General features: G+C 37.1%; 1 protein-coding gene across 1 annotated transcript; it reads right to left on the reverse strand.

The window, feature by feature from the left end:
- Positions 1-7,511: 7,511 nt before the first annotated feature.
- On the reverse strand, positions 7,512-9,593 carry LOC127618064 (homeobox protein SIX6-like). The gene is made up of 2 exons (XM_052090301.1): positions 8,999-9,593; positions 7,512-7,740 (listed from the first exon to the last, which is right to left on the reverse strand). The coding sequence occupies exons 1-2, from the start codon at positions 9,568-9,570 to the stop codon at positions 7,575-7,577; spliced, it is 738 nt and encodes a 245-aa protein (XP_051946261.1). The 5' UTR covers positions 9,571-9,593; the 3' UTR covers positions 7,512-7,574.
- Between the last annotated feature and the right edge of the window lie 647 nt (positions 9,594-10,240).

Below are 10,240 nucleotides of genomic sequence, written 5' to 3' on the forward strand. Positions count from 1 at the left end.
CAACAGTGCAAATGAATGAGCAACTAAAGTTAGATTGTCAGATTCATCAGCCAATCAGATTGATTGATTTATTCTTGGTGGGTGTGATCTTTAGGATATGTCCCAGTCGAGGCCTTCTAGCTGGCCTTGAGTGACGCAATCAAGCTTTAAGGGATGTACGTAATTCAAGAGTGAAAAGCACTTGAATTATGAATTAGTAGGAAGTTGAATTATGAACAACTAGGAAAAGTGCAATCTTGAAGTCTTGTAGGTTCGTGCAGAAATTCTCAACTCCGATTTCGCAGGGGCATGATGTCGCAACATGTTGACACTAAGGGAGATATACAAAGTAAGTGATAAACATTCACTTTATAAAGTAATATCAATAAATGAGTCAAATAAACATAATATTAAAGCTTGTTTAACAAACGCCTGCAGAAACAGGTGTATAAAACATGGAATAATCTCTTTTGATAATCATACACCTGAAGTACAAATGCTAGCGCTGCAGCATTGTTTATCAGTTGGGTTCCTAGGAGACATCTCTAATTAGATTAAAATCTCTGCTAAGCTAACGGGAGCATTGCAGTTCCGAATATCGGGGAATATGTATTTATGGTCGGAGATATCATGTAGGAATATCTCACATCCAGCTTGAATGGAACGCAGCATAACTGTGTACCCTGAAAAAACTAAATTTATTGCAAGCAACATTTAAATCGCAAATATTATTAGATAGATTTTTCCAGGTATTATAGACCTCCTTGATATGATTTTTGAATGTCTGTTCGGGAGACGTTCATTTAAAAAAACAGTTAATTTTAGGCTTGCTTGAGCATTATGTGTCATTTCAAGTTCTGGCTTTTGTGCGTGGATGTGTTTTTAAAATGTCAATTGGTTTTACTAGTTAGATGCGACAAAATGTATGATGCCCAAAGGTATGGGGTGTCTTATTCATTGTGAAACTGTGTTTTCTTAATGGCATGAATCACACTGAAGGCCTAGATTTAAATGCACGGCCCATCATTGCATTTTAGGCAGGTGTAATTGCCGAAATTATTTTCCCTGCTGTTAAATCCATCCTATTGAAGCTACAGTCAAATACTTTTGAGGTCAAAGCCTCCATAAGGAGATATGTTGCCAGCATAAATGTTATGTCTCTGTGGCCTTGTTATCCTGAGATTGGGAGGGGAATACTTTTTCGGCAAGTGTAATAAGGGCATTGCCGAAATTAAATTCCCCTTTGGTAAACCTATCCTATTTGAAGACACAGTCAAATACTCATTAGGGCACAGCCTACATAACCAGAAATGCAACCAGCTAAAATGTTATGTCTCTGCATCCTTGTAATCCTGAGATTGGGAGGGGAATACATTTTCCCAGCACATACTGAAGTAATGTGACTTTGTATAAAAACTCTGGCATCAACTCAACAATCTTTATCTCTTTAAATAACATGGCAGCAGTTTTTGAGTCAACAGCTGACCTCGAGACAGATGTATTTTCAAGTTATACAAGCTGTAAAATTGACAAAATGAAGAAAAACATGACCTTGTTTTTTGGGCCGTAAGGTGTTGGAAAATTAACTGAATAATAATAATAATTAGAATAACATTCTGATGTATCTGATTTATTAAGAGTAAATAATAAAGCTATTTTAAAACTGAGGTGAGTTTAATAATTGGTTTATTTCTGTTTTTTGTTGTTGTTGTTGTTGTTTTATGTAAAGATATGCCATCTACAGGCCTATTGTTACACTGCAAACATTGAATTGCCTCATATATTCCCTTACATTTTGTCTGATATACGTAAACTCTTATGAAACCTTTTGTCTTTCTGTGTATCTTTCCATATACACAGATTTTTTTTTTAAATGTTTGTATTCTTTATATATGATATGCATATGGTCAGTAAGTGCAATGGGAAAAGGGAATAAAATGAATTAATAAATAATGTCAACAGCACAAACGTCACACCATCACAGACTTGGATCGTTAAACTCAAGTTTAATTCAGTGGGACATTAAAACAGCTTTGCTTTGGCAAAAGGTAAAATCAAAGAGAAATTAGTACACTTTCCTTCATTCCTAACGCTGTCGAAGCCTCGGTTCTGTTTCTGTCTAAACTGAATCGATCTGCTAAATGTGTGAATCCTTCATGCAAGCTAATTTAAATTCTACTTATTGATGTATGCTTGCACAACAATTACATGTTCATTTTATGCTTTCTTGGTGCTAGATATGTGTAAAAAAAAGTCACTTGTGAACGGCTATAGTAAATAAGACATACTGGCAGGGAATTAAAATTCGGCACAACACTTGTTACAGCAAAGAGACCACTCTATTAAAAGTTGTAAATGATTTAATATTAGCTGTTGACTCTGGGCTGTCTGTCATTTTAATCATGTTAGATCTCAGTGCAGCATTCGACACAATCACTCAATTCTTTTAGACCGTTTGGAGTGTTATGTTGGCATTCTAGGGACCGGACTAAAATTGTTTGATTAATCAACATCTTATGGAGTTTGTGTTCCTTGCCACAGTCGCTTTCAGCTTGCTCACTGGGGTTATTAATACAGTTATTATTTAATTAATTATTTTTAAACACGATAAACAATCGTATTTTATCTAATTACACAATGATGATTCATCGACATTATAGACATTAGTTTTATCGTCTGTTAATGCCTGATCTTCTGTAAAGCTGCTTTGAAACTATGTGTGTTGTGAAAGATGCTATACAAATAAAATTGACTTGACATGACTTATACTTCCAGGCTGGACTATTGTAACACTCTTCATGCAGGACTCTGTCAGTGGCAACTGTCCCGCCTGCAGCTTCTACAGAATGCTGCAGTCAGGCTACTTACTGGCATTAAAAAGAGAGCTTATTACCCCTGTGTTATCATCTCTTCACTGGCTGCCGGTTCATAACAGTGAAAGAATATGAAAGTGAAAGTGAAAGTTGAGATTTATTGTATAAAAAAAGGTCTTAAATATGGATCTGTTTTTCCTCCCCATCTGATATATCGCTTCAGAAGATACTGATATAACAACTGTAGTAGTATGGATTACCTTTATGCTGCTTTTTTGTACTATTCTGAGCTTCAAAGTTCTGGTCACCATGCACTTTGATTGTATGGACCTACAGAGATGATTTATTCTTCAAAAAATATTTGTTTTTGTTTTGGAGAAGAACGAAGAAGCATCTGCGATCACATGAGGGTGAGTAAATAATTAGATCATTTTTATTTTGGGGTGAACTGTATCTTTAACTCTATACGTCTACAAGGACACACCATCTTTTTATGGACTTAAAGCTATAGTATTGTTGAGGGATTTTCCTTTCGCTATTGTTTTTATATTGCTTTGAGCCTTATCCTATTTGCTTAGACACGAGACAAACTCATGCAAGAAAGTCTGAGTGTTGTAATACCCTTTTAATGCTTAAATTAAATAAATCATCAGAAAGTTGAAGGTGGAATGGCTTAATGCCTGGGCTGGTTGGAATTTCAGAATAAGCTATTCGAGTTATGCTCTTTATAACTTTTAAGTGGACTTGCTAAATAAAGAGAAATTAGTTATGGATGACCATATTTCGACTGTTGAGTCTCGTGGACCGTAAACAGCTCTTTAAGTAACTCGAGTTTATTGAGAAGCTGTCAAGTTCCGAGACATTCAATCTTTTCAGATCGAGAATACTGCAGGCTAATTAGCTGCTGACTATCGTTTATCAATAACTTACTCTCGCGCTCTCTCTTGATTGCTCTTGTCTGACATTATTTTTCTGCTGCAATTTTTCTGACTGCAAGTGAAAACCATTTGTTAAAACAATATGTACTTACCTCCAATTATTGTCGTTTTCTCGATAGTTGCCCTGAATTTATATTAATTTGAGTGTTCCTTTTTGAGGTAACGAGGCCTCGCCCGAAAGGCAGTGTTGTATCTTACCAAACTCACAGACTGATAAAATAACAGACATAAACTCACATTTATGCTGCTCATTCATTAATAGCTAAAACTTTCATTTGAGAACTTCAAGATAATGTTGTGTAAAGGCGAAGGAAAAACCTAATTGTTGGTGTACTTTATGACTCTTTAGTTTATCCAGTTCGATTATTTGGCAGCCAGTTGTTTTATTCATCACATCTTGTTGGAGATTCGTCATATCATAGCCAAATTTCCTCACAGGGGAAATTAATAGATGTAAAAAGGCAGGCTTTCTATGTGATGTAAGTGTTACAAAAACGAATACTACACACAACGCAGTGCTACAGGAATTTGTTAATTATGGTTGTATAATAATTAGGTTGCTGTCCAAGGTACTGAACAACGGCTCTTTCAGTGCAGTTCTATATGATTGACTTGTTTTGGACAATTACAATCATTTTGGAGATATAGGTCACAACCAGTGTGTGTAGACGTCCAAGTATAGACCATAGATAATATTAAGCTATATTCTATATCCTATAAATGACCTATACGTCGAGCCAAAACACGTGAACATTTGACTCAAATGTATTTTTTATTTTTTTAATCACATAGGCTACTCATAATAACCACCTCTACTATTAAATGTCTGTTTCACCAGAGTTTTACTGTGTTTCACCTACATTAGCAAATAATTTATAAGAGGCAGTGATGAATTCCAAAATTTTAAGTCGGTTTGGATAAAAGCGGCTGCTATTAGTGATGAAATATAATGTGTAGAAACAAATTTGGAACAATCGAACAATATATTTTGTATACAGTTTAACAATGTAAAATCATATTCATCACTGGATAGGGCAGTGGTGTGGTGTCGCGCAACACCACATTTGACCACCAGAGGACGCATTAAAAAAAACATGTAAAATGCTTTATGGTCCAATTGTGAACATTGAATAAAACTATAAATACTTATTGAGACTCATTCTTCAGATTAATCAGGTAAATATGATCTTATAAAAAGAAACCAATATGTTTCCAGTAGATTTGTAAAGGGTATGTTTTGAGATTGTTTGCTGGAAGGATAACTGGCATTGGCACTGGTAAATGTGACTACAGAAACAACTTACAGTTGACAAACATGCAGCTTTTCCAGTCACAGCTGTCTACAAACTGGCATACTCGAACTCGCACAAACTGCCCAGTGCTTGGTGCTGAACAATAGTATTCACAGAGGCATTAACAGGGTTTAGCAACCACCCACACGTCACCCGAAGTTTTACATTTATGCTACCAGTGCATCCATCTCCAAACCATTTACCATTTTTGTTAATCAAAACGCTGTTCAAAATTGTGTATTATTTGGGCTAATTTGAGCATTTCTCTTTAGGCTATTTGCAACATTTGACTAGTTGAACTAAAGAAACGTTTCAGTAACAGTTGCTTTATGCGTATTCATTCAATCCAGGACATGAAACTGACATTGCAGTTTAAGGTAATATGAAATATATAGTTGGCCTATATTTTTGTTATTTTTAATTAGACAACTAATTTTCCAAAAAGCACTTTGAGCTACAAAGTTACACGAAAGTGCTTTATTACTAATTATCATTTCTATCATTATCTCTGGACAGTGAATTGAAAAATACGATTTTACAGTTTATAAAAAAACGACCTAAAATCACACGCTTTTTCATTGGACTAATGAAAAAAGTTTGGATTTCTGTACCTTCAGCATCTCCTGCTTGAGTTTTCATGCTGAGGCTTTGGGTAGGGGAGGGCGGGTGCTTCTTTGTTAGCTCGGCGCTCTCCAACTCGTCATTAGTGCTGATTACCGTTGACTAGTTTGACAACCTTATTGACTGCTAAAAAGACTTTTTCATCGTCCCACCCTACACTCCCCAGAGCTCAAAAGAAACGGAAATTTTCCACAATTCTGTCTCCAGTGTTTAAATAAAGACGTGCTCCTTTCCCCTCCCTTGCTTTGCCTTCTATTTTTCTCTTTTTTTCTAGGAAGGAACACTCGGTTTGGCCCAGCCTTTGTTTGGACTGAAAGAAGACTGAAAAAAACAGCTTGTGCTTTTTATTGGGAGCGTTAATGAATGGCGCGGGTTAAACCCAGGTGCGCACCCTGAACTCTTCAGGCAGTTGGGAGACAGAGACGCTGTGTGTTTGCGCGTGCTCCTTCACTCATTTACGAAACAAACACTTTAAGTAGAATATATGCACGTGTTATTCTTCTAAATCTGAAGAAACTTTTGAATAATATTTATAAAGCTTGATGGTTAAGTGCATTGTGACCTTTATTCTTTGTCTGTTTTCTGCCACTTGACAAATATGGAAAAAATAAATCAGGAATTTAAAATGATTGATTAAACCATTAATATGCTTAAGACGTTCCATATATTTATAGCTATATTTATAAATGTATAAAATATAAATTAGCCTTTTTGTATTATTTATAAGCTATTTACAGTTGATTGACGAAAATCAGACAGATTTTCTGGACAGGATGCATCAATGTTACAAAAAGATAAGCTACGTTTAAAAGATAATTATTGTCATTATTTGCACAACAAATATTATAAAGTGTACTAAACAAATTTTGTGGATCTAGAATACATTGTAGTAAAATAAGTACAATAAAATAATGTATTTTCAGCTAATCTTACCAGTGCCAAACCAAATTTTATCAGGGGTTTACACGCGAGAAAAGCTGTATAAAGATTAAGGAAACACCGGACCGCAGCTCGGCTTGTGTTGACATCCAGGAGAGCATCTCGGCCTTTCGCTGACCTCGTGCTGTCAGAACGCATTACACCACGAGAAGCATTTTAGCCAATTGCTGCTCGAGTGTGAGAATCGAGACACAGAGAGGCATTAAAACATGCAACATATTTGATCTCAGTCTGTTTCAAAACTGTTCTGGAATATACACCGTTCTGCAGCATCTGACATTCACATTTTGAACTGCAGATGTGCTGGTACGTGTAGACACTGGCACTGCGCCATGTCAAATATAAACCTGAAATAACATGTTGCACATATAGATCAATTCGAATTGAGTTAGTCTCGTTTGTACAAAATAAAAAGTGTAGCCTGCCATAAATAAAATACCGTTCTGAATCTGCGCTCATTGCTTAGGTCAACAGTGATTTTATTCTTTCTCATCATGTTTAGGCTATCCTTTTTGCAGAACTTTCACGATGCGCAGTATATACGCACAACAATTTAAAAAAAAAATACACACAAATAAAAGGCCAAAAGACCGATGATATTTTAAATAGGCTAAGTAAATAAACATCATGTATATATTAAAAAAAGACAAGTGAACATTAAAACATTAGGCTATTCAGTCTTTTCATCATAAAGTAGATGGGTTAACAGACAGCCTATAACATAAGTTTGGCCCAGATATTTTTCCACCAAAAAGCTCCCTATTCTCGAGAAGCACTGCGTTTTCTTTCTTCTTCTCCTTTTTTTTTTTTTTTTTTTTTTTTTTGATCAACAAATGACATTTGAATTTTGTGTCACGCATTCCTTCACGTTTTGTGCTCCATTTTGGAGCTTCTGTGCTCCCTTTGGGCCGGTTACAGGCACTAAAGTTTTCGCTTTTGTTGTTTGATTGTCTCCTACAGTTCTTCTGTTTGCTCTTCTGAAGCCTGTCACGTTAGATGTCACATTCACTGTCGCTAGAGGTGATGGAGATGGCGGAAGTGGCGGCCTTGCTTGAGAGACTGACCTCTGGGCTTGAGGCAGCACCCAGACGGTCTACTGTAGTGTCATCGTCCCCCAGCGATCGGACCGAGCCACCGGACAGAACCTGTTGCTGTAGCCTACAGGGATGAAGAGACAGTCCAAATGTCAACAAGGATCCATGCATCCACATGAAGGCTGATACAGTGGAAACCCGAACAAGCCTTCCAAAATGAAAATAATCTCAGATGTGATACATATTTATTTGATCAGTCTTGGATACATTTTGAATAAACAAATGTTTATTAAAATTGTACATAATCCGGTTACACTCTACAGTAAGGTTCTATTCGTTTATATTAGTTCATGCATTAAATATCATGAACAAACTATTAACAATATATTTGTTAAAGCATTAATTAATATTTGAAATGTTAGTTAATAAAAATACAATTGTTCATTGTTAGTTCATAGTGCATTAACTAATCTTAACTAATTTGTAAATGTATTAGTATATGTTTAAATTAACATGAACTAAGATTAATAAATGTTTCATAAGTATTGTTCATTGTTATTTCACGTTAACTAATGTTGTTAACTAATGTTAACCAAAGAAACATTATTGTAAAGTGTTATCCATAATCCTTCTGTTGATTTGGGTACCTACAAAAATCTCGTGGCAAATATGCCTCTTAAAGCAACAAACGACTCGTTGTTTCTCTTGCAGGTGTTGATTTTGAACTGGAAATGTGAGAGATTTGAATGTATACACGGTATATAAGCGCTCCAATATAATTTACTGTCAGTCAGATATACAAAGAGACATGACAATATTTCCTTGATTAGCCTAATCCACCAAAAATAATTTAGATAAACTTGTTTCAGAATATAAGAGCAAACCACGTGTTACAGAATTTAACCTACAGCCTATATTAAAGAATTCAAAGCATTCTAATTTTACTATCAAAAATAATTCGAAATTTAGAAATGTAGGAATCTAACAGTTCGAGTATAGTTCAGATCAGATGTGAGATGTAAGCATCTGCTCTGTCTTGTTTTCAAGCTTCCTGAACCAAAGATAATTTTCTTAATGTTTATGTAAAGCAAATTTTTTCATTAATCGGTTTGGAATGAAATAGTGTAGATCATTTGCAGAGAAGTAATTACATAAAATAAAAAAATACTGAACAAAAGAGGCTTTACCAACTTGTCAATTTGGACACAGATTTTTAGTTCAATTAAGCGTGAATAACCATCGAAATAGGCTATATTGCATTTCGAGGTAATGATAATAGGCTATGACAAATAAGTCATCCTAATAAATAATAATAAAAGCAAAAATTATGGGAACATGGTCAGTTGTGGTAAATTACCACACGCTGATCGAAGTCTGGTCACCTGTTCTTGGACGCTGCCGCCCGGTCTCTCTGTCTCCGGTTTTTAAACCAGTTGCCCACTTGTGTGGGTGTGAGTCCAGTCGCCTGCGCCAGCTCCCTCTTTTTACTCGGGTTCGGGTAAGGGTCCTGCAGGTACCACTCTCTCAAAAGATGCCGCGTTCTCTCTTTAAAGCAGTGGGTTTTCTGTTCGCCGTCCCATATTGTCCGAGGGAACGGAAACTTCTTTCGCACGCGGTACTTGTCCACGGGTCCTAACGGACGCCCACGGAGTTTTTCGGCTTCCTGGTAATGCGCTTCGAGCCAGAGCGCCTGCAGCTTCGAGTGCGAGTCCTTGGCGAATTTGTGGTTCTCTAATATGTGGTAGAGCTCGCGGAAGTTGCCCGCGTGAAAAGCCACGACAGCGCGCGCGCGCAGGACGGACTCGTTCTTCCCGAGCACTTCGCAGGCGGACGGTGCCACGGGGAGTGACCAGAGGAAGCGCCCGAGCCTCTCCACGTCGCCGCTCTCCTCGAGCGTCTCGCAGACCCCCGCGACCTGCTGGGGGCTGAAATTTAAGATGGGCAGCTGGAACATGGATATTTGACTATCCTCCCTGACTGTAGGCTAATCTCTCTTTATTGGTCCTCCTGTTTGGTGTTGCTTCTCGTACGTCGTTTTTTTTTTTTTTTTCAGCGTCTCTGTCAAATCCAGACAAACAGAAAATGGCAAAAGTTAACGGATGTTTAAAAAAAAAATTAGCAGATGAGCGATGCCGTGCGGCAGGCTCAAGCAGCCTGGACGGCAAAATCTCTTCTTTGATTGTGTGTGAGCATAAAAAAATGTAAGCAAGGTGTAGCAACTCTGAGAGGAAAATAAAAGAACATATAGCCCCTGCTGCCGAAATTCGATTGGTCTTGTCAGATTGGCTGCTTGGTTGCCGTGGACACACGTCAATCACTGTCAGGTTTGCCAATCACGCGTGAAGCTGAACTAGATTTCAGCACCACCCAACGCGCAACAGCGCCTTTTAGTGAAAACGTAAAAGCGTCATTTTGACCTTTACGTTTGTGCTCAGAGACATTGCATGTGATGTTGTCATTCGTCGGAAATCTGGAAGCAACCCCCTCTGAGGCGTCGATAAAACGATGGGAAGGGGTGTCCGTTGTAATGCAGTTCTCATGTGTTGAACGGCACTAGTAACACTTTCCATGAAGCCTGTATACAGTAAAGCCTATAATGCCTTATAAAGGCAATTTTAATGCAT

Source organism: Xyrauchen texanus, chromosome 24, assembly GCF_025860055.1.
Source record: "Xyrauchen texanus isolate HMW12.3.18 chromosome 24, RBS_HiC_50CHRs, whole genome shotgun sequence".
NCBI classification, from domain to species: domain Eukaryota; kingdom Metazoa; phylum Chordata; class Actinopteri; order Cypriniformes; family Catostomidae; genus Xyrauchen; species Xyrauchen texanus.